Source organism: Mytilus edulis, chromosome 2, assembly GCF_963676685.1.
Source record: "Mytilus edulis chromosome 2, xbMytEdul2.2, whole genome shotgun sequence".
In the NCBI taxonomy this organism is placed as follows: Eukaryota; Metazoa; Mollusca; class Bivalvia; order Mytilida; family Mytilidae; genus Mytilus; species Mytilus edulis.
The window spans coordinates 45,449,027-45,475,005 of NC_092345.1; the positions used below are offsets into that span (position 1 = coordinate 45,449,027).

Consider the following 25,979-nt stretch of genomic DNA (forward strand, 5'->3'; position numbering starts at 1 on the left):
AAGATGGCTGCCATGGCTAAAAATAGAACATAGGGGTAAAATGCAGTTTTTGGCTTATAACTCAAAAACCAAAGCATTTAGAGCAAATCTGACAGAGGTAATATTGTTCAACAGGTCAAGATCTATCTGCCCTGAAATTTTCAGATGAATCGGACATTTCGTTGTTGGGTTGCTTCCCCCTGAAATGGTAATTTTAAGGAAATTTTGCTGTTTTTGGTTATTATCTTGAATATTATTATAGATACAGATAAACTGTAAACAGCAATAATGTTCAGCAAAATAAGATCTACAAATAAGTCAACATGATCAAAATGGTCAGTTGACCACTTTAGGAGTTATTGCCCTTTATAGTAAATTTTTAACCATTTTTCGTAAATCTTAGTAATCTTTTAGAAAAATCTTCTCCTCTGAAACTACTGGGTCAAATTTAACAAAACTTGGCCATAATCATCATTGGGGTATCTAGTTTAAAAAATGTGTCCGGTGCCCCGCCCAACCAACCAAGATGGCCGCCATGGCTAAAAATAGAACATAGGGGTAAAATGCAGTTTTTTGGCTTATAACTCAAAAACCAAAGCATTTAGAGCAAATCTGACGCGCAGTAAAATTGTTCATCAGGTCAAGATCTATCTGCCCTGTAATTTTCAGATGAATCTGACATTCCGTTGTTGGGTTGCTGCCCCTGAAATGGTAATTTTAAGGAAATTTTGCTGTTTTTGGTTATTATCTTGAATATTATTATAGATAGAGATAAACTGTAAACAGCAATAATGTTCAGCAAAGTAAGATCTACAAATAAGTCAACATGACCAAAATGGTCAGTTGACCACTTTAGGAGTTATTGCCCTTTATAGTCAATTTTTAACCATTTTTCGTAAATCTTAGTAATCTTTTAGAAAAATCTTCTCCTCTGAAACTACTGTGCCAAATTTAACCAAACTTGGCCATAATCATCATTGTGGTATCTAGATTTAAAAATGTGTCCGGTGACCTGGCCAACCAACCAAGATGGCCGCTATGGCTAAAAATAGAACATAGGGGTAAAATGCAGTTTTTGGCTTATACATGTAACTCAAAAACCAAAGCATTTAGAGCAAATCTGACATGAATAAAATTGTTCATCAGGTCAAGATCTGTCTGCCCTGAAATTTTCAGATGAATCGGACATTCCGTTGTTGGGTTGCTGCCCCTGAAATGGTAATTTTAAGGAAATTTTGCTGTTTTTGGTTATTATCTTGAATATTATTATAGATAGAGATAAACTGTAAACAGCAATAATGTTCAGCAAAGTAAGATCTACAAACACGACAACATGACCAAAATGGTCAGTTGACCACTTTAGGAGTTATTGCCCTTTATAGTCAATTTTAACCATTTTTCGTAAATCTTAGTAATCTTTTAGAAAAATCTTCTCCTCTGAAACTACTGTGCCAAATTTAACAAAACTTAGCCATAATCATCATTGGGTATCTAGTTAAAAAAATGTGTCCGGTAACTCGGCCAACAAACCAAGATGGCCACCTTGGCTAAAAATAGAACATGGGGGTAAAATGCAGTTTTTGGCTTATAACTCAAAAACCAAAGCATTAAGAGCAAATCTGAGAGGAAGTAAAATTGTTGATCAGGTCACGATCTATCTGCCTTGAAATTTTCAGATGAATCGGATAATCGGTTGTTAGGTTGCTGCCCCTGAATTGGTAATTTTGAGGAAATTTTGCTGTTTTTTTGTTATTATCTTGAATATTATTATAGATAGAGATAAACTGTAAACAGCAATAATGTACAGCAAAGTAAGAACTAAAAATAAGTCAGTCTGACCAAAATAGTCAATTGACCCCCTAAGGAGTTATTGCCCTTCATAGTCAATTTTTAACAATTTTCTTAAAATTTGAAGATTTTCAATAACATTTCCCACAGAAAGTACTGTTATAGATAGAGATAATTGTAAGCAGCAAGAATGTTTAGTAAAGTAAGATCTACAAACACATCACCATCACCAAAACACAATTTTGTCATGAATCCATCTGTGTCCATTGTTTAATATTCACATGGACCAAGGTGAGCGACACAGGCTCTTTAGAGCCTCTAGTTTATAAATATGATATATGTAAAGACATTTTGTAGGTTGATGGAGTCAACAGATGGCGAAAACCAACCAATGGAAATGGATATCAGCAAGGTCAAAGCTGAAATAGATGAAGAAATTGACACATACTACTTTGAATCTGATCATGTAGCATTGAAAGGGAATGCAGACTATCATGCCATGCTGAGAACTATAGCACTGTTAGAAGCTCAGAGAATTCAGGCAATATCTGATTTAGATAGACTTTATAAATGTCGAGATGATGCATTGGAAGATCCTATTGGCTTTGTTGACAAATTACAAAGAGGGGAAGACTTAAACTTACCAAAACAACAGAGAATTGCAGAATTACCAATGATAAATTGGGAAAAGTACACCAGTACTGTTGACTTTACATCGCTAGGAATCCCGAAACATCTGACAAGGTTAAAAAAACAGCTTGTTAATGGTGCAGGTAGGCAGACCACAAACTAAGGATTATTTTGGATTAATTTATTTTTGTGTGTACCAATTCAACGGCAAATTTTTAGAATGAAAAAACATTGTATTTTGGAGTTTATTCCATTTTTGAATTTTACCAATTCTGCATACAAGCCTATAGAAAATTTGTGGTATACCATAACCAACAAAATCCGCTAAAATTAGTATCCCCCAAATTATAATAAATTCACAGTATGAGATCCATTTTCAACTTACATGTTAACAGGTGACATGCAGTTGTTTACATCCTTGTCATACCACATCTTCTTAAAATTTATATCTATTGTTATCTTTACTTATGCATTCTTCAATATGTTCAGTAGAGACCAAAAGACAACCATTTAACAACTAAATGTCACTGTAGCCTTCAACAGTGAGCAAAATCCAAATCCAGTTTTGATTGAATAAAAATGGTACAAAAATAACCAGGTACCCATTAAACAGGAGACTGCAAACCAACAACACAAAAATACCAGAAAATACATCTATCATGTCTATTCTAGATAACATATGGAGATTTGATAGGATTGCCAATGAGACAGCTATCCAGTATTGACCAGAAAAAGATGGGGATTTTAACAACTATACCTCATTTTACAGCCTTCAACAGTGAGCAAAATTGTAAAAGATTTTATAACTTCTGATCATAACACATAAAAAATGTTTTTCAGAGCTCAACCCTAGGCCTCCTTCTAACATAATCAGGAATATAGAATTATTTAATTTTCATTTTCTACAGAAAATGAACAGAAACCGATCAATGCTAACTTTCAATCATTTGATGGTCAATCAAGTTTAGTGAGGGGTCGTATCAAAGAGGAGGGTAAATCAGCCACATTTAACCAGCTGTGGTCTATAGAAGAACAGAAAAGGTACTATGAATTTTCATAACTTTTTTAAACCTACAAAAGCATAAAGAATTAAGTAAACCTTGAAAAACTCAAGGTACGGTGAACAGATCAAATACATGTAGGTGTTATTAGTAAATATAAACTGATGAAAATATATATATATAAAATGCATAGCTACTCATAACTGATAATTATGTTCCTATTATTGGTGTATTCTTGTTTTTATGTAGGGGCATTATGTTTTTATACGCCCGGGACGGGACGTATTATGGTATACCGTTGTCCGTCCGTCCGTCTGTCCGTCCGTCGTCCTCACTTTGGACAATAACTCAAAAACACCTTCACCAATTTCCATGAAACTTAAGTGAATTGTTTATATCTATTGACGTAAGCTCCCTTTCGTTTTTTTTTAATTTCAGATTTTAAGTTTTGGATTTATGGGGCTTTATTCATAAAACAAAGGGTGATTTTTAACACTTCGAACAATAACTCAAAAAGGCTTTCACCAATGTCCATGAAACTTTGGTGAATTGTTTATATCTATTGATGTAAGCTCCCTTTCGTTTTCTTTTAATTTCAGATTTTAAGTTTTGGATTTATGGGGCTTTATTCATAAAAAAGGGGGGATTTTCAACACTTCGGACAATAACTCAAAAATGCTTTAACCAATGTCCATGAAACTTTGGTGAATTGTTTATATCTATTGATGTAAGCTCCCTTTCGTTTTTTTTTAATTTCAGATTTTAAGTTTTGGATTTATGGGGCTTTATTCATAAAAAAAGGGTGATTGTTTAACACTTCGGACAATAACTCAAAAAGGCTTTCACCAATGTCCATGAAACTTTGGTGAATTGTTTATATCTATTGATGTAAGCTCCCTTTCAATTTTTATAAATTTCAGATTTTAAGTTTTGGATTTATGGGGCTTTATTCATAAAACAAAGGGTGATTTTTAACACTTCGGACAATAACTCAAAAAGGCTTTCACCAATGTCCATGAAACTTTGGTGAATTGTTTATATCTATTGATGTAAGCTCCCTTTCAATTTTTTTAAATTTCAGATTTTAAGTTTTGGATTTATGGGGCTTTATTCATGAAAAAAGGGTGATTTTTAACACTTCGGACAATAACTCAAAAAGGCATTCACCAATGTCCATGAAACTTTGGTGAATTGTTTATATCTATTGATGTAAGCTCCCTTTCAATTTTTATAAATTTCAGATTTTAAGTTTTGGATTTATGGGGCTTTATTCATAAAACAAAGGGTGATTTTTAACACTTCGGACAATAACTCAAAAAGGCTTTCACCAATGTCCATGAAACTTTGGTGAATTGTTTATATCTATTGATGTAAGCTCCCTTTCAATTTTTTTTAAATTTCAGATTTTAAGTTTTGGATTTATGGGGCTTTATTCATGAAAAAAGGGTGATTTTTAACACTTCGGACAATAACTCAAAAAGGCATTCACCAATGTCCATGAAACTTTGGTGAATTGTTTATATCTATTGATGTAAGCTCCCTTTCAATTTTTATAAATTTCAGATTTTACATTTCCGTGTTATGAATTTTTATGCTTAAAAAAGGGGGGATTTTTCAAATTTTGGGACAATAACTAACACTTTCACAAAATTTTATGTATGGATGAAAAATTAAAGACAACAAACTTAGTTAAATTTGAGGTAGCCTTAATAGTGCCAATTTTTTTGTGCATTTTTATTTATTATTTGGGGGGGGGGGGGGGGGGTTATTTGACAGGGCTCACACTATTTCTAGTTGATCATATAAATTCATTTAAAGCATAAAAGACAAGTTAAAAGAGCAACGGGCGTATCATGCGCTAAAGCGCAGCCCTTTATTCAGTCTATGTGTTTGTTCATCCGTCCATCTGTCTCTCTTCAGGTTTAAGTTTTCGGTCAATGTAGTTTTTGATGAAGTGGAAGTCCAATCAACATGAAACTTAGTACAATGTTCCCTTCGATATGATCTTTCTTATTTTAATGCCGAATTTCACAATCCACTGAACATAGATAATGATAGTGCGAGTTGGGCATCTGTGTACTGTAGAATCATTCTTGTTATTGATGCATCCTACTCTTTAGGTTAGAAGATTTGCTAATAACCTACCCTCCAGAAGATGTAGAGGCGAAAAGATGGCAGAAGATTGCCACAGCTATAGGAAACAGAACACCCCAACAAGTAACTTACTTTAGTATTTTTTTCCCCAAAGTCTACATAACACAGTAAACAAAACAAAAGACAAAAAGGTAATGGCACAAAAACTAACAAGAAGAAAAAATAAGCGATGCAACGCGACACAACATATTGTACAAATCATTTCGACACACGTTACCCTGGTGCTATCCAAAAATCCTGGGGAGAACACTGAGTAAGAATTATCTCTAAAATTAAATTCAGTTTAACAGCTGGTATATTCAAAGTTGACCACTGTTACATTCATTTGAATGGTGCATGTTATTGATTTTCGTATGTTCAGGATTCAGGAAATAAAACTTCAAAATAAGCTATAAACATGATAAAAGCCAGTATGATCAACAATTTTTGAAATATTTGTCTGATAAACTCTGTATGTTTTGTGATAAAAGGATTTTAATACATGTTAGATAATCACGTTTGTATTGGAATTATTGAAGACCATAGTATTTGAACTCATAAATTCTGTGTTATAGATAGGAAAAAGTAGATAAAACTGCAACTCAATATATTGACAGGAAATGAGTAAATATATCAAATACAGATTTTTTTTCTAATAAAAAGACTTATACCTCCCAAAATTTTGACTGATAATCAAGATAGTTTGAAGTAACAGTCATCAATAGGGTAATGCATCAATCAGCACTCGCTCTCTACAGCGAAAGGATTTATACAGTGGTTTATTAAAAAATAATCATGTGATATTTCAAATACCAGTTATCTCTACATTATAGAAAGACAGCTAGGTTTGCTGTACATATAAACGATATTGTTATGTCACTTATGAAAAATATTGTGTAAGCTTATATTGATTTTAAGATATGTATACTGAAATGTTGCTTTTGTTTTATTTCTGTCAGGTGGCTAGTCGTGTACAGAAGTATTTTATAAAATTAGCAAAGGCTGGTCTGCCAATACCTGGCAGGATGCCTAATGTTGGCAATTTAGGTATTAAAAAGGTAAGTAATTATTAATATGTTTAATGGATATATGTATACAAATGTATCATCAAGATAATAGTTCTTGGTTGTAAGGGTATTTTGAAAGTCCCTTCATCATTTTCATAACCTCCCACATACATTTTAATGGATTAGCCCTTTAGCAATTATAAGATTTTTAATGCACTCAATATCAATGTCATTTTTTGTGGAATTAGAAACAGTCTGAGTGACCTGGAATTCTGAGTGTCTTGGAAACTCATTCTTAGCACAGTGCATGGACATCTGTTTATTTGTCAAATACTATTTTATCAGTCAGGGGACTTACTTAAGCAAGTGATTTTCTAAATCACTGATTCAAGTAACATTATTTCCATAAAGGTTGGACGTTAGAGTTGTCTTTCTTTAATAATCACCTGTTTAAGTAGTACAAATAAATCACTAGAAGACGTGATTTAATTTTAATGTAGCTTTAAATATAGAATACTAATGATCCAGGGTCTAATTATGTTTCTAAACTTATCAGAACCAACATCTGTGTTGTCTATGATGACCAGGTCATTTCAGGTGATGACCTTGTACTGAATCTAGGATAATGACATAAAAATCACTTGTTTACGTATCAGACCTCAATTTCCTTCCCAAAAATCACTTCTTTAAGTATCATTTTGTTAATAACCCACACTAATTTCAACAACCCCGAACAGTGAAATTTTTATGGCGAACAGTAGAATTTTATTACATAATCTGAAAGATGAAACCTTGAACTTCACAGGAAAAATACTCCCACTGTTGTGAAAAATCTTTTAAGAAAGTATCAGCTCATTATGTAAAGCCATTATTATAGCATTTTTTCAACTAAAATGGAATTTTTATCTAAATGATAGCATCAAAGGCATGAACCCTGCTACTTAAAAGAGACAAAAAGTTCATATTTTTTTAATTTTACTAATTAAAAGATATTATCTAAACCTATGTGTTTAAAATTTTGAAAAAACTACAAAATCCAAATTTGTGATAAAACCTCGAATTTGCTACTCAAATAAGTGATTTAAAAATCACTTATTTCAGTAAGTCCCCTGACTGTTTATGCCTGATTTTGCTGTTCACTGAATATGGAGATGTGAGTTCGAGCTAGGAAAGGTGTGAATAGTCTTAATGAAATCCCCCAACAAATATATGAAATATTTTCTATACAGGCTTGCAGTTGACTTTTTTTTCTTCAAATTTCTCAAGAACAATAGTATTTTACTCAGATTGTAGATTTGAAATAAGAAATCATGTTTTGTTAACATTAACTGATTAGAAAAAAGCTTGTGATAAGATGTAAGATATTTATCAATGAAACAGCAACCCAAATGATGCAAAAAGAAGACGTCTTGAGGTCAACATTTAGTCTAGATCTTCTACAATAGACATTTATACAATAGTACATGTTTTTAATCACCTATATATAGCTAGAGTCTGGAAAAGTAAAAGACTATAAAAAATCTTTCATCAATACCAAATTGTAAATTCTTCAAAAGAAAATAGTCAGGATCATTGCAGACACATCATCAATATTGATGTGTTTTATTCATTTATTTTCAGCAAGGTCACAGACATCACAAGTACCACAAGTTTTATTATCAACCATCAACATTTCTCCAATCCCATCAGCCACCAGTATACATGTCTGATGATGACGAATCACAAAGCTTCCATAGTTTTGGTAGAGACAATGAAGATTCTCAAGGGAGCATGCCAGAAGAATATGAATATATATCAGTATGCATAAGTGAAGAATAAATATATATAGATATACAAGAAGATGTGGTATGAGTGCCAATGAGACAACTCTCTACTGTCTTCAACACACAGCCTTGGCTCAAACTGAACAACAAGCTATAAAGGCCCCCAAAAATTACTATTGTGAAACCATTCAAACGAGAAAATCAATGGTCTAATCCATATAAAAAACGAGAAACACTTATGAACCACATCAAATGACAACTACTTAACATCAAATTCCTATATATATTTATATACACTGGGTCAAAAATTAAGGCATAATATGTCCATTATGAAATATGTTTTCATTATAGTGTCCCTACCTACCATATTTTGTTATAGAGGGGAGACATATATATAGGGATCCTAAATGGTGGTACCATTGTTGACCTCAACATTTAGGTTGAGTTTGTGGTTGAAGTCTCATATTCTTTTACTCATCAATGACTGTCATATCTTCATGGAATTCTACAAACTTCAACAAGATTTATTATGATGAAAAGACAATTGAGAGCAAGATTTTTTTTTAAAATTTTCCCTTTCCTGCGATTATCTGCTAATAGGGCAGTCAACATTCACTTTATTAACTGACCCAGTAAACTTCTATACCAGAACATCAAATAAAAAAATTATGGCAAAACATTTTCATATTCACTACCCTTATCTCAATTCTAATCCAAGCGAAAGTAAATGCCTTTACTGGTAAATCATACATTTAGAAATTGTCTGTACTTACATAAACTATTTCAGATCTTTCAATTATAAAACTGATACAATAAAGGTTAAGCCTAAATCAAAATGAACATTAAAAACTATTGTACATTAAAATTCTATTTTGTATTTTATAGGATGATGAATCTATACCAGTAGAACTACGAGATAGTGAGGACTATGAAGAGTTGATGAAACTGAAAAGATTAAGGAAACAGAAACTTCAGACTTTACAATGTTTTCATGAAGGGTTTAAAGTATGTATACTTTTACCATTTAGGCCAGGATTTTAAATTTGTTGGTTTACGGATCCGCCAACCCGATTTTGCAGATTTGCAGAAAAAAAAAATTGACTTTTCATACTTTTTTATTTCCGCTGACCCCAAAAAAAACATTATCTCTAAAAAATAAATAAAATATCATATATTTTTTTTTAAAATGAAATGCATTAAACACTAACGGAATTGATGTTTGTTTCTTTTGTGAAAACTGAAACTTCCAATTTACGTATCTTAACAATAGACAAATCAATAATAACTGACCTTGAAATGTCGTTTGCACAAATAATTTTGCGGAACGAAACCTGTGTTTAAAACCCATCACACATTTAGTTCGTTTCCCTTATTTGTCATCATTCCATAAAATAGAAAATGGAAAATGAACTTGTCCAACCGTTGAAGACATCAAGTAAAAGAACTTAATTTAAATAAATCCTTTGGAATTTCCTTCAGACTTGTGTCATTGTTAATTAAAAAAAATCGTCCTTTTAGATATAAAAAATGGGAATGCATATGACAGAACCCGATATCCTTGTTTTTTTGCAGTGGACGAGTCTATTACTTTTTTGACATGTGGGACTTATTTTCGTATGATGTTTTTGCATTTTTTTTCTTTATTAGTTTTCGTGTTTGAAGATCTTTTATCACCAAGTTTCCTGAAATTTGTTTAAGGCTACGTTTGTGAAACATACCTGTCAACTGACCCGTATTCTGCGGGTATGACCCGAGATTTTCACAATTCTGAGGGATCACCTGGGACACCCGCCAGGTCACTGTATAACCCGGGAATTCGGAAAATGACCCGTTTTCACCAGGATTTCTAAGCCTTAAGATTGATTTCATAAGTGATTTTCCTTTGAAATACCTGCAAATTCGTAACTCTTCCATCAACAAAAGTTCAGCTAGCTGTGTAAACTGTCAAATTTAGTGACCCATTAAGTGCATGGCTTCACTTGACAGCTTTGGTGTTAAACACACTGTTAATTAACACCAATTACCTTAGCTTTAGGTCGTAAATAATTTTATGTCAATAAATACGTTACCATCATAAATTCTGAGTGCATCCATCTGCGCAAGTCTGACAGGCGGAAAACCCCAAAATAAAAATATCATCCAATGAGAAGAGGGATGACCAGTGCCCGTATAACCATGCCTTTATATCATCCATTTAATTTCCGCCTGCGCATCAAGACACACGTATTTTTGTATTAGTACATAACTTACAGAGAAGACTGAAGTTTTTTGTTTTTTCTATATTGAATATCGTAGGTATCCCCATACCATTATTTATTTGACATTTTTTGTTATTATATTGTTGTTATAAGTGTTTAACTTCATACTTATTTAATTATGGAGTTTAATGCTCCCAGTCCTTACGAGGCCATTACAGGTAATGATGTTTTCTTAGACGGTTCATTACCCTTTCCTGTGACCGTAACAGCGGTAGGGCAGGGAACCCCTCCTATTAGTAGTCAACTAACCGACGTTTTTACTTCGGTGACTACTAAGACCGGTCAACAGACCCTGCATGCAGGTTCTGTTGGTTATGATGGAGGTCTCCCTACCACTGCTCCGGTTACACACACTTTTTCTAGGCCAGTTGACACCACAGGGTCCATTTCATCTTACCCTGGTATCTCTATGGGTTTGAACTTACCTGGTTCTAGAGCACCAGCGTCCTATTGTGGCTTAACTTTACCGGCTTCGGCTAGTAATGCCATGTCATGGTCTAGACCTCCTTGGTCTCAGGGTTATCCTTATTCAGGCTTTTCTGGTCAGGGTTTTCATGGTCAAGGGTTTCCTGGTCAAGGTTTTCCTAATCAGGTTTTTCCTAGTCAGCCCTTTCCAGGTTTCTGGCCTTATTGTGGACCAACACCAGTTATTGTTCCACAGAGTACTACTCCTAATCTATCAGTTCCTGCTCCTCCTGTAGCAGTGTCTAGTAGGGGTAGTAGTATATCTGTACCTGCTGCTCTGCCTACCTCTTCTGTTGGGCATCAGTCTAATCAGGTAGCTAACTCTGGCCCCTCCTTAGATGGGTTCAAGAGTATTTTGGATGATTTTCGTCAATCTATTTCTTCGGAATTGACTTCCTTCTCCAATCGCCTGTGTACACTAGAGAACATTGCCAATAATTCAAGTTCTCCAGTGATTTCACTCCGTCCAGATCATGACATTGGAAGTGACCTGGAAGACAGTGATGAGGAGGAACGTTTTTCAGTTGCCCCAGGCAGCCAAGACGAAGGGTTTACTTCGGATGAAGATGACAACTCAGTTCAGGTTTCTCAGATTGTTTCGCAACCTTCTGTTCCTGTGTCTTTATCTTCATCTGTAATTGGTCAGTCTTCTACCAATTCTGGTAAAGAACCAGAGACTGAAGATGCCCCTTCCTCCTTGAAGGATCTCAGAGATTCTGTTTATACTATCATGAGAGATGTCAACAAGGTGCCTTTTCAGTCACCTCCCAGACCCAAGAAACTAACCTCCACTTTTGAGGCTTCATGTGGTCTGCCTGTAGATGATAATAAATCTCATAGTAGTTTTCCACAGTCTAATCATATGTCCAACTCTTTGCAGATCATTAATGATGGGATTGTGTCTAATGAGTCCCAATTTTCCCAGGTTAGTGGTTTCGGTCTAGCCTCATTCTCTGAGCAGTTCCGCTCTAAGGATTATGAAATTTTTGACTCTACTTTGGGCAAACTAGTACCCAAATGTGACAAAGTGTTATCATCTACTATTTCTTCTAAACCCGCCGATGGACTGCGTCTTACTCAGTCTGTTTGGTCTAAAACAGAGAATCTTCTTAGAAACGCTTCTCATGTTCTAGGCACTGCTGAACATTTCTTATCAGCAGTTGCCCCAGTTCTTAAAGACTCTTCTCTTCCACCAGAGGTCAAACCTTTCCTATTACAGGTAGACAAGGCTTTGGGTGCCTCCCAATTGCTGATTATGGGCTCCATCGCCAACTGCACCTTATCCAAAAGATCTGAAATTTTGGAGAAGGCAAAGGTGTCAGATAATCTTAAGGATGCTTTAATCAAGTCTCCTTTGGATGAGAAGATATTTGGGTTACCACTTGATGAGGTACAGAAACATCTCAATCAAACTCCAGTCCCAGTGAAGGTAAATGTATCTGTTTCGGGAAATAATTCTAAGCGAGGTAGTTGTTCCTCTGCTGGAGGCTCATCTTATAATTCTCAGGAGAAGAGGAGGAAAATCACTAATGATGGAGGTAATAAACCTAAGAAATCTTCAATCCCTAGGTCTAAACCTAACAGTTTTAAGAGAGGTGGCAAGAGGGCCAATCCCTCTTCCTAGGAAGTTGCCCCCTCGTACGTTACTGTCAGAACCCAATCCAGAGATGTACTACAAAACTCCTCTTTCTCAATTACCAGTAGGGGGGAGGTTAACTCATTTTCTAAAAAAATGGATAAGTACTACCTCAGATTGTTGGGTTCTGTCAGTAATTCGAGGGGGATTGACTCTTCAATTCAAAGAACAACCACCTCTTTCACCTGTTCCTATCCCACTGTCCAATACTCAAGATCCACAGAAATTTCTTCTTCTGTCAACAGAAGTAGAGACTCTTTTGACAAAGAGGGCAGTGGAGGAAGTCCCTGTATCTTCAATAGATCCAGGTTTCTATTCTCGTCTCTTCCTTGTATCGAAGAAGACCGGAGGAATGAGACCGGTCATCGACTTGTCTATCCTCAACTCTTATATGATTATTCCCCATTTCAAAATGGAGACCAATCGTTCAATAAGAGCTTCTATTCTTCCAGGTATGTGGACAACATCCCTGGACCTGACGGACGCCTATTTTCATGTCCCAGTTTGCCATTCATACCGCAAATTCCTTCGGTTTGTTTGGAACAAAAGGGTTTACCAGTTCAGGGCTCTCCCTTTTGGTCTGTCAACTGCACCACTAGCTTTCACCAAACTTATGCAGGTAGCAATTGCTCACCTTCATTCACAGGCTATTCAGATTCATTCTTACCTGGACGACTCACTGATCAAGGAACTTTCTCCCGAGAAACTCTATCTCAATACAGATGTAGTCATCAGATTGCTGCTCTCTCTGGGGTTTCTCATTTCTTGGAAAAAGTCGGACCTCATTCCGTCTCAGGACTTTATTTTCCTAGGCGAACATTACCTTACTCATCAGTGCATAGTTCGACCTCCTCAGGAAAAGTTTCAGAATCTTTGTTCAAAAATTCATCTGTTTCTATCTCAAAAAACAGTCACTGCTCGCCAGTTTTCACAATTGCTAGGTCTCTTAAATTCTCTAGCCGATGTTGTTCCACTTGGTCGCCTTCACATTCGACCTCTTCAATTTTATCTACACCAACATTGGCTCCCAGCTACACAGAATTGGGAGTTTCCAGTTCCAATCATTCATCAGGATTTGTGTCCTCATTTGGTTTGGTGGACTTCTCAAGCAAACGTTTTGAGAGGCCAACTTCTGTCCTCTCCAGTCCCAAATCAGACTCTGTTCACAGATGCCTCCAACCTTGGTTGGGGAGCTTATCTGGAAGGTCTTTCAGTGTCAGGAGTGTGGACTCCAGATCTTTTGAAGGAACACATCAACATACTAGAAATGAAGGCAGTGCTTCTTGCCCTGTCTCATTTTCAGTCCCTACTGCAGAACAAATCTCTGGTTCTAGCAACGGACAACACCACTGTGGTGGCTTATTTGCGAAACCAAGGGGGAACTCATTGTTACGAGCTGTATCTTTTAGCAAGAGAAATCCTTCTTCTTTGCAATCAACTTCATCTACAGATTGTAGTTCGTCATGTCCCAGGGAAACTCAATGTGTTAGCAGATGCTCTGTCAAGAACACTTACTCCAGTCAATACAGAGTGGGAACTTCTACAATCAGTATTTCAGGCAATAACACTTCAGTGGGGGTCTCCCCATGTAGACCTGTTTGCAACGAGCCTCAATTACAAAATTCAAGTGATCATGTCTCCTGTACCAGATCCGAAAGCTTACGCAGTGGACTGCATGAGTGTTCCTTGGGACGGGATGTTCGCTTATGCTTTCCCACCGTTCAGATTTCTGTCACAAGTTCTTCGGAAGATCTCAGCAGAGCAAGGGTTGATCATTCTTATTGCTCCAGCTTGGCCCAAACAAGCCTGGTTTCCAGATCTTCTTCATCTATCCTGTGCTCGTCCACTGGTTCTACCAGTACGACACAATCTTTTGTCCCAGTTCAAGGGCAAGATACTTCATCCCAATCCAGAGAAGCTACATCTGTTCGCGTGGCTTCTCTCAGGGATAGCTTCAAGGAGAGAGGTTTTTCTGAATGCGCAGCCAGACATCTCTCCAGGGCAGTCAGAGATTCCACTAACATCGTCTATGATGCCAAGTGGACTATCTTCAGTAGTTGGTGTAGTGGGAAGGAAATTGATCCTTTCCAAATTTCTGTACAACAACTAGCAGACTTTCTGATCCACCTTTTTGAAGAGAAAGGATTATCTTCCTCTACTATTAAAGGCTATAGATCAGCTATTTCTAGGACAATTCTACTGTCTGGAGGTCCAGACTTTGGTAATGATGAATTCATTTCTCTTTTAGTTAAGAATTTCACTCTTGAACGCCCTAGACAGAGAGTTTTAATCCCGTCTTGGAATTTGAGTCTTGTTTTATCAGCTTTAAAAAACCATCCTTTTGAACCTGCCTAAAAGGTTGAAATCAAGTTTTTGTCGTATAAGTGTTGTTTCCTTCTTGCCTTAGCTTCTGGTAGAAGAAGAAGTGAAATTCATGCTTTTTCCACTGCTGACTACTGCCTTCGTTTTAATAGGGATAAGTCATCTGTTACCCTATTAACGGATCCAGCTTTTTTAGCCAAAAATCAAATTCCTGGTAGAGGTTCAGAACCGATAGTGATTCCAGCCCTTCCTGTTGATTCAAGTTCTAAAGTACTCTGTCCTATCCGAGTCTTACTTTTATATCTTCAGAGAACTCAAAGTCTCCGTACCTCCTCAAATTCCAGGTTATTTATTCCTATTAACAAAGGAAAACAAGATTTGTCTGTTAAAACCATTTCATCTTGGATCTGTAAAACTATTCAATTAGCTTACAGTTTTTCTAATGAAGAACTTCTGAATAGTATGCATATTAAAGCCCATGATGTTAGAGCTATTTCTACCTCCTGGGCTCTGTTTAATAATGCTTCTTTAGAGGAAGTCTTATCTGCAGGTTTCTGGAGAACTGAAAATTCTTTCATTTCTCATTATCTGCAGTCTTTAGCTACTCAAGCTCAGAGTTTGTACTCCTTAGGACCTTTAGTTTCCGCACAAAGAGTTGTTTTTCCTCCTGCATCTTCTGGTTCAGGGGATTCAGCTTTGTGTTAGATTCTATATTTCACTCAGAATTTATGATGGTAACGTATTTATTGACATAAAATTGTACATTTTTAAAGTAAAATGAGATTTTATTAAATAAATACTTACCATCATAAATTAAAGGTCCCTCCCAACCTCCCCTTCATCCCCTGTTTTTTTCCTATGGCTTCATGCTTATGTTGGAAAATTAAATGGATGATATAAAGGCATGGTTATACGGGCACTGGTCATCCCTCTTCTCATTGGATGATATTTTTATTTTGGGGTTTTCCGCCTGTCAGACTTGCGCAGATGGATGCACTCAGAATTTATGATGGTAAGTATTTATTTAATAAAATCTCATTTTACTTTAAAAATGTACAAATTTCACTGTTGTTTTACAAACATTTTTCAACTTGAGTTACTTCCCCTTTTTTATCACCATTCAAAATTGTTCCTGATATTAACGTTTTTTGGGGTAAAAAAGATAAAATCTAAAACAAATAGAATTCAAATACATATTGAAATATTACTTTTTATAAAATTCATACCTTTTCATCTATACTTCCTTTAACTGTTTAACTTTATTTTACTATACTCTAATATAATCAAGACATGTTACCACTGTGTATCATCGCCACCGGAAATTGGGTACTAACGAAGCGTAGAGAAATAGAAAAAAAAGTAAACAAGTTAAGAATTCATTCATTTTAAAGTATTTCCACTCATTTGATGAGGGTGCCGTTTAAGAAATGATTTTCTGATAGATAATTCTTTAAATTATTAGACTGATAAGTACAAAATTAATACAAGATTTTGTGTAATACTCCAAAACTTGCCACTTAGTACCTGAAAATTTCGAGGTCGATCATTCTCTGTCGCCCCATTCTCAAGATATTGAACTGTTTTTCATTATTTTTCTTAACACGTTTTTAGATTATTATAGTGTGGCATCATATTAACTGAAATTTATTGTCAAAAACATGTATTTTAAAGAATATAGACCATAAAAAATAAAGTCTAGGGTACGGCAACTTGCACGTGTTGACAAATTTACTGTATGGCAACTTGTTTTCAACTGTATGGCAACTTGCTAATTTTAGAATAGTTACTTACCGTCCCTTCAAAGAAAATAAAGTATTAAGTTCAAATATCTAAGGTGGGGGTACCCTTTTATGTTAAACTGTTTTTATCTTTTCAAGGTTTTAATTTGTTTAAAACTGTTATTTGACTGATAAATTTTAAAAACTGTTAACTGTTGTCGACCCTCTGTCTGTAATCTGTTTTGTTAAAATTTGCAATGTTGTTAACTGTTTATTAGAAATTGAGATTCCTGTTATCTGTTACTTAATACTTAAAGTGTTCACTGTTTTTGACATTATTTTCTCTGTTAACTGATCTTAACTGTTATTTACAAGAATCACATTATAATTTGCTGTCCATCTCTTCTTTTACGTTGCTTCCGCAAAGGAGTGAGCATAAACAGCATATATGTAACTGTACATGTCTTTAAAAAATCTTTGAGTATAGTAAATCCTTGATAAAATTGAGAATGGAATTGAGGAAAATGTCAAAGAAACAGAAGTCCGACCAAATAGAAGAAACAACCCAACGCAACGAGAAAATTATGCACTAGGGTGCATGGGGTGTCAATTCACAGATAGGAAAAAAACTTAGAATTGACACTCATAATTTTTAAACACTCTCTTTCCCTTCCTTCCTAATAAATAAGGCTTACTATTTGAGTTATGCATGTGTATATTTATGGAAAGAGAATCGTCCATAGATTTGATTTCCAATAGTAATAATGGTGAAATATAATCTTTTTTTTGTGTGTAACCATGGCAACAATCAGCATTTATTTGATACCAAATATTGCAAAATAGGGGGTTGAACATGTCACAAAGATCTCAAAAATTTGGTCCAAAGGAAAATTTCAATCAATAAGAGTGATACATTTCCTGAAACCATAGACATATATCTATCAAAAGGTAAAAAAAATCATATGCATTTCTGCTGTTTTTTCCATAAATTGAATTGAAAAGATCGAGCGTCAAATCTTTGTTGAAAAACAATACAAAATTTCTAAATCTATGGCGGAACGGATAGGAACGTATGGACGTTCAAACTGAAGAATGGCTTATAAAACATGCTAAAACAATCTAAATGTTCATATAAACCCACTAGGAAGGCTATATTATTATTCAACTATCTAAAAATCAATTCAATTGTACAAAAACTTTCATATTTAGAAAATTCACCATGGCTATAATGCGAAACTAAACTTGTAACTGTGCAGTGATTTTTCTAGCGCTCGTCACTTACGTAATTTACGAAAGGGTTTTTGCATTGACGAAAGTTTTCCAAATCAATTTCGTCACTTAAAGTTAGAAAGTGTAAAAATATTTTCTCATTAAAATACTATAAATCTAGCCGTCTTTATGTTTTTGACAAGTTTATGACCCCCAGGTAATTAACATTTTCAACAGCTAGGTGTTATATGTTGTGATTACAACTCAGTCTTCACGCTGAACTGCTAAATCTACAGGCCCACAGCTCAATTTTTGAAAATTTTTAGTTAGATTCTGTTTGCCTGTAGGTCTGATTTTTACAGACCCGAGAGCAATTTTACCAGCCTGGGCTGCCACTCGTCATGAAGACTGCAACTAATCTGCTTTTCGCCATCCGATGGGTCACTAATCCGTTAATTATTAACAAATGTCATAATTGACCATTATAATTATTTCCCCAGGAAAATCAGTCAGTTGGCATTTCAACAACCAGGAGTATAGTTTCGTCATTTGATCGAAATAATTTGTAACCCCTGAACAGTTGGCATTTGAATTTCATTATTTCTTAAACGATCAAAACTTTGAAGTTCGTTTGTTGTAGATTCGTCATTTGAACACATTTTTCGTCACAAATGATATAAATTAATTGCCATCAAAAACTTTCAACAATTTCCATTTAAAAAATATTATATAGAACTTTATTCAAAACGTTCAAATTGTCTTCACGAGTTAAACAGGTGCTTCCTGTACTTTGTGCTACCCATGCGTGAAAGTAGTCCTATAACTATTAATAGACCCTGATAAAAAAAAATGTAAAATACCGTTTACGAAATCATTTAGAAGCAATTAAACGAGAGACACAAATATATTTTTCTTACTAAAGGAATTAAAACCAAAACATGATAATTTCCTGATGAATCCGGACTTGTTTTGAATTTACTATACACGTATCACTTCCCCTTTTCTTTTCATTTTAAAACCGAATGTAGTAAACGTTATCTATTCTTGATTTGTTTACACCCTCCTTTCAGTCGTTATACTTGTTCCAAAAAGGATTTTATACAGTTCCAACTTAATAGAAATGACTTCCAGATATCGATTTAGACGATTTATAAGGATAATGATTATGCAGTGATAAAATCATTGCAAGTTAATTTCTACAGTACTGTGATTCCTTGTTTTAAAAAAATGAATCCATCTTGTGTTGTTCAGGAATGTCATCTGGAACAAACTGAAGAGAAATTGTGAACTAAGTTTCCACATCCCATGTCAGAATCTTTCATAATAAGGGCAAATACAGTCAAATGATACAATACTGACTGCCAGTCATGCCTATAAGTCCTTTAAAATCTGACAAAGTCAGAGATGAAGCTAGTAACATACATCCTGCGGTCTCTTGCTGTAACACAAAAAAAAGGTTGATTTTCATGGCGCGCAAAAGTGACTAAAGCCCTCAAAATCCTAGCTTAAACCCTGCTGTGTATTGATATACCTGAAGCTGTCTCCTAAGTGAGTAATCATTTAACTACAAAAAGGGGGTAGAAGTTCAATGTTTGTTTCTTGAAACATATAAATGAACCAAAATTTAAAAAATGAAATAAATACAAGACTATATACAAATGTAGCAAAGTTTACGGACTCAAGTTGGGTCATGCAGGTGCAACAAATGCGGCAGTGTTAAACATGTTTAGGGATATCTCATGCCCCTCTTTATACGTCTAACCAATGTAGTTATATCTGCCTTCTATTTGTAATTTATCCAAAACGTTAAAAGGAAAGGCCACTTCTTATCCAGCTAAAACCCTGGTCAGTCCTATGATGAAAATAATTCAGATGTATATGGAATGTTTGATAGATTTTATTGACCCAGAGTACCTGGACGGAATTGTGAAAAATAAAGTACCTTTTCAATTTGCAATTCGTGAAATAACTGAGCAGTGTGACCTGGTAGAGGAGGCCGAAAAATGAGGACTTGGTTCTCAAATTGATGTCAAATTTGCTAGTCTAAGACTTCAGAAATGTAAAGATGGACCAAGGCTTTTTTTTTATATCAGCTCAGAGTTCTTAATTGGGACTTGGAGATGAAAGAGCGCTTCAACTTGTGACACCTTACATGTTACTTTCTGATTTATACACTGGTTTTGATGAGTTAAAATAAAAATCAGTAAACCTTCGTAATTCCTTTTAATATAATCATGTAAGCAATAAGTCGTATGAATACCCTGACTGAGATGTAACCATAATTTATAAGAACCCCCGCCATAAAAAAAAATAATGTCCGCGCCCTATAGTATTCACACATTCTATCTGTTTGTTACACTTTCCTACGTCATGACGATAACCCAAGTTTGTTACGACTGATTGACATAAAACATTTACTCAACAATATACATAACCAGAAGAAGCCTCGATCCTTTTGCTGTTTGAAGCATTTTCGATTATTCATGACATAGTCCTTTTACATCCGTTCAATTGTCTGTCCATGTGTCAATAAAAAAATATGGTACTTGCGTGTGTCTTCTGAAAATTAGTCAGCTTTATAAAAAAATTCCTTATGGAGCTTGGCATTTCTGCGACTTTGTACAGTGGTTTTCAAACTTTTGAATACATTGAAGATATGCACTTCCCATTTTCATTGCTTTTGGGTTCGTTTGGAAAAAGGGGTAAATTAAAGTTGATGTTAACTCTTATCAGCATTTAAAATTTGTTGTTAACTGTTTTTGCGAAAATCGAGGTGTTGTTGACATGCTAACGGACCCCCTTCCCCCCATCTAATTATGCATTAGATAAAATGCATTAGATAGAAATATCATTTGCTTGACAGCATTTAAGATGTATACAAATTATATATTTCAAAAAGAAACTGACAAGAAAATTATTTCGAAATGCAATTCACGATTTGTTTTTCATTACTTTCGATGAAAACAAAGTATTTTCTTAATTTTGTCTGTCCGAATTCTCGATCCTGTGGTTCGGTGGTTGTTGTTGCTTCATCTCTATCTTATTTGTTGTTTTCATAAATTGTTTTGTTACACTGTATATGAGTTAGGCCGTTAGTTTTCTTGTAGAGTCCTTCCACTTTTTCTGTCGGTGCTTTTTATAGCCGACTATATAAGGTACGAGTTTTCGTTGTTGAAGTCCGTACGATAGCATATAATTGCTTGCATACACTTTATTTTATCCTGATGGATAGTTATCATATTTGCTATCATACCACATCTCCACTGTTTTTATCTAAAAAAAAAAAGCTAGCACCAACAACAGATGAATGAACGGTTTATTTTATTGAACTAACACAATTTCAACCTAAGTAACAACAAATATGTATTTAGGATAATACGGTTGAAAAAAACCTTTTTGTACAAAATGGAAAAGCGGTACGCAACAAGGCCTTCTGAACTGAATTAACGGCATATATTTAATTATATTTGATAAGTAAGACATTTTGTATATTTGTAAGCCTGTAAAGCTTTGATATCAACAAAATATCGTCACTTGATATTATCTAAACAGTGATTAATTTCCTATTAAAATTATAATAAATTGCAAGACACAGTACAGACAAAAGTTGTTATTTTGCAATTCGCCGTACAACGTCCTGCAATTCGCCGTACAACAAACAAATAATGTTTTTGTCCATAATCTTTAAAAAACATGTTTTTGACAACAAATTTCAGTAAATATGATGCCACACTATAATAATCTAAAAACGTGTTAAGAAAAATAATGAAAAACAGTTCAATATTTTGAGAATGGGGCGACAGAGGACGATCGACCTCGCAATTTTCCGGTACTAAGTGGCAAGTTTTGGAGTATTACACAAAATCGTGTATTAATTTTGTACTTATCGGCCTAATAATTTAAAGAATTATATATCAGAAAATCATTTCTTAAACGGCTCCCTCATCAAATGAGTGGAAATGCTTTAAAATGAATGAATTCTTAACTTGTTTACTTTTTTTTCTATTTCTCTCCGCTTCGTTAGTACCCAATTTCCAGTGGCGATGATACACAGTGGTAACAGCTGATAGGCAAAGGCTGAATTATCTTGAGAATATTATTGATTAAAAAAAAAAATAATCTTGAGAATAAAGATGAATAAACAGTCAGACATAACTTGAGGCTGAAATATTTTACATAAAAAATTTCATTAACCAAAGGAGATAAGGTAGTGTCATACAAATTCATCAAAAGCTTTTCACAGTGCAATGAAATAATAATTAATAAAATTTTAAATTACTTAACCAAGTGAACATGTTTTGAAACTTTTATTTGAATTATAAAAAAATGTCCCCTAAATACTGAAATTCTGTTGAAAAAGTTTGTAAGTGTTATGACCTGAGATTTCATTCTTCAATGCAGGTCATGACTTGCATTTTCATGGTCACAGGTTGACAGGTATGGTGAAATGACAATTTAATTTTGTCTTTGTCCATGGACATTTTTTTTTACAGAAAATTATTAGACAATGTCATGCAATGTTTATGGCAGCTGAGCAATAATATTTCATCAAACTAGTATATAAGAAATTATGATAAAATATCAAACCAAACATATTGTTAGAAAGGTAAAATATATTTTCTGTCTTGAGAGATATTTTTTTTCTTTTTTATTCCGACCGACCGACCCGACTTTTTCATGGGGAAAATCCGTAAACCAACAAATTAAAAAACCCTGGCCTTATTATTATTGTATTTACATTCCAACAGTATAAAACATTTTGTTGTTTTCATAATTGTAAATATTTATAGATTATTTTGCATATATTAATTTCTAAGGAAAAAAACATTAATGCAGTCTTTGTTTAGATATGTAATTTATTTTCTTGTTCACAGGACAATTATCATTACCCCTGCATCTTGGTTGTTGTTGAATGAATTGGTTGTACTGTTAAATTTGTGGAAATCTCAAGATTATGTTAAATTTTATTTTTCAAGATTTATTCAATATGAAGGCAAACTGAATTTGTCTTTATAATATGATTACAGCTATTGAAGGATGAATCATTCAGCATTTGCTGTAAAAATACACCACTGAGATTTTTCTGTATGTTTTGTAACTTGCCATGGGAAAAAAGAATTATTTCATATGGTTTTACATTCGAATCTCATTTTGTCGAACTCCAATGAGTAGAAGTAATTTTTCAGGCCTGGTATACTCTAGTTTGGTCAATGCATAATACTGAAGCCAATAAAACCACATATTTACCTGTAAAATATCATTTTAGCCAGTTGTTCTTTCCTTTTATTCTTTTAGTGTGACAAATGTGAAGTTGAACCCATACCAGATACCCGATGGCATTGTCTTGATTGTCCTATAGGAGAGGAGGTAGATTTCTGTGAAGATTGTGTCGACAGGTAACTACTTGTGAAAATAGTTCAGTAAAAATGTCTATGAATAGCAAGATAAATAAAAAATGAAATTTTAACAAAATAGGGTTTCTAGCAAGCAAGGAAATGAGTTTTCTTCAGGTTATAGTTTTAATGTAAAAATGAGCAATACATATTTGTTTTCATTGTGTTTATATTTAAATGTGGTTCAACTCAGGTTCATGTTGAAATTGGGTTACTTGATAAATATAGAAACAAGGAAGTCACAGATATAATTTGATATATTGGTGTCGCTGCCTAACCAGACTGTCACTTAGGGGCATAATATTTTTAGGTCTGTGCATCTGTTCATTCCACCATCCTGCTTCATGTTAAAGTTTTTGGTCAAGGATTTATTGATGAAGTAGAAGTCCAATCAACTTGAATCTTAGTACACATGTTCCTCATGATATGATCTTTTTAATTTTAATGCCTAAGTAGTTTTTTGACTCCAATATCACAGTCCACTGAGCACAGAAAATGATAGCTTGAGTGGGGCACCAACTACTAATGACACATTCTTGTTAATTACATGTATAGCTTTTTGTTTATAACTTAAATTTTTTTAGCATTATTTACCCTTATTCAGTCAAACTTCAACTACAGTTTGGTATAATACAAAGTTTTAACTTTGTTGTTCTATCATTTTTTGTAACGTTTACATTAAATATTTATTTGTTTCATTGCAGCAATTTTGAAACAGGGAAACATAATTCTAGTCATAGACTGAAACCAATCAGACTTCCCAGCAAAGACACATGTGTAAAAGACAGAGACTATATGACATTCATGCCAGGAGATTATAACTATCTAGATCCTAATTATATGCCTGCAACCTAAACCATCTTGTCTTATTTGTCTGCATATAAACAAGCTTAACCAGTATGTTGTTTAGTAATTCACGCAAATTTATTCTTTCCACAACCAAATGTTATGAAACTTGTACACAAGGCGTATAACGATCAAAAGCAGATCAAATTCAAATTTGGGTGGCGTAACTTGTATGTACCAAGTCAGGAATATGATAGTTGTTATCCATTTGTTTGATGTATTTGAGCTTTTGATTTTCGATTGGGAAGGTACTTTATGTTTTGAATTTTCCTCAAAGTTTGTTATTTTGTTATTTTACTTTTTAACACTCTTCTGGAAATAAGCCATCACAGTTTGTTATTGGACAATTAGAGCATTCAAACACCCAAGCAATCTCTAATGACAGCATATAGGAAAAGTTTAATTTAGTTTCCAAGAAAACACACGACGACCAAACAACAAGAGTGCACACACTGAAATGTCTCGCCTTCTTTACTAACCATTGATTTTATGATGATAGTCCCAAATATAAAGCTTTACTACAACTATCATATAAACTTAACATGATCCAAGAAAATGATGCCAAGGTCAGATAAACCAAACTGGAAATACATGTTACTAAACAGTAACACCTTACAACAAATATGTTTTAAATGTAGTTGACCTTTTGCACATATAAGAATGATTACATGGTTTAATATAGTTGACCTATTTTATATAATATCTTAAGGCCAAATAAAATAGTATGTGTGGTTCCAGTTACATCTGAAAAAAAAGTTAGGGTATGTAGGTAGGGATTTTTTTTTAATTTTATGTTTTTTATTTACCTTGAGGCTATGGGAGCAATATTTTGACTTTAACAGTGCTTAATGAAAAATGACCAAAAAATCTTTTAGGGTAGGCTAATATTAAGACTAAAAGTAGGGTATGTAGGGTACTTCGAACCACACATATATTTTTATATGGCCAAAGAAACAAACATTGCCAGGAAATATTTACTATTGAACCATAAAAATGAGGTCATGGTCAGATGACAATTGCCCAACAGCCATACATCTTACAATCATTTTAAAATACACCAAATAAAGTTGACCTTGATTGCTTAAAGTATTATAGTAACAAACCAAAACACAAAAACTCACCATTGAGCAATTAAATATTAAAATGATGTCAAGGTCAAATTAAACATGCCAGACTGACATGAACAGCATAAAATATTTTCTTGCACCAAATATAGTTGAACTTTTGCATACAATTATAGAAAAACAGACCGAAACACAAAAAAACTTCACTTAAACCACAGAACCATGGAAATGAGGTCACTATCAGATGACATCTACCAGTTTGACCTTACAATCATTCCACACACCAAATATAGTAGAGGTATTGCTTATAGTTCTCAAATATTAACTTGACCATGAGAACTTAACCTTGTTCACTGATCAATGGAATGAAGTAGAGGTCAAGTGAAAACTGTCTGACGGTTATGAGAACCATGCAAGGTACACATCAAATATAGATATCCTATTACTCAAAATCTTCACCTTTTTCCAAGTTGTCACTGACCCATGAAAATGAGGCCAAGGAAAATGGACATATGACAGACAGAAACTTCATAATATAAGGCATCAATATACTAAGTATGAGGATCCAGGTCTTTTATCATGGTGCCACATGTAGAGCAGATTTGACTTCCTCTTCTGGAGCACCTGAGATTACCCCCCATTTTTGTGGGATACATATTTTGAGACAAATAAATACTCACTAAGGGTTTATGATACATCTTTCAGTGCACATCTTAAAATTGTTGCAAAAAATGGGATGTTTGGAGGACATTCTATTGTAATCAGAA

At 34.2% G+C, this 25,979-nt stretch overlaps 1 protein-coding gene across 4 annotated transcripts in view; it reads left to right on the plus strand.

Annotated features, from left to right (window-relative positions):
* The window catches only part of LOC139512245 (ZZ-type zinc finger-containing protein 3-like), a 25,631-nt gene extending 1,473 nt beyond the window's left edge, over nt 1–24,158 (plus strand). For all 4 annotated transcript variants that reach the window (XM_071299731.1, XM_071299732.1, XM_071299733.1 and 1 more), the window contains exons 2-9: nt 2,125–2,540; nt 3,306–3,438; nt 5,519–5,615; nt 6,491–6,589; nt 8,159–8,335; nt 9,187–9,306; nt 23,205–23,305; nt 24,007–24,158. In XM_071299731.1, coding sequence (XP_071155832.1) covers nt 2,125–2,540; nt 3,306–3,438; nt 5,519–5,615; nt 6,491–6,589; nt 8,159–8,335; nt 9,187–9,306; nt 23,205–23,305; nt 24,007–24,157 — 1,294 coding nt within the window. In that variant the 3' untranslated portion in view covers nt 24,158. The remainder of the gene's footprint in view (nt 1–2,124; nt 2,541–3,305; nt 3,439–5,518; nt 5,616–6,490; nt 6,590–8,158; nt 8,336–9,186; nt 9,307–23,204; nt 23,306–24,006) is intronic.
* Nucleotides 24,159–25,979: the final 1,821 nt, after the last annotated feature.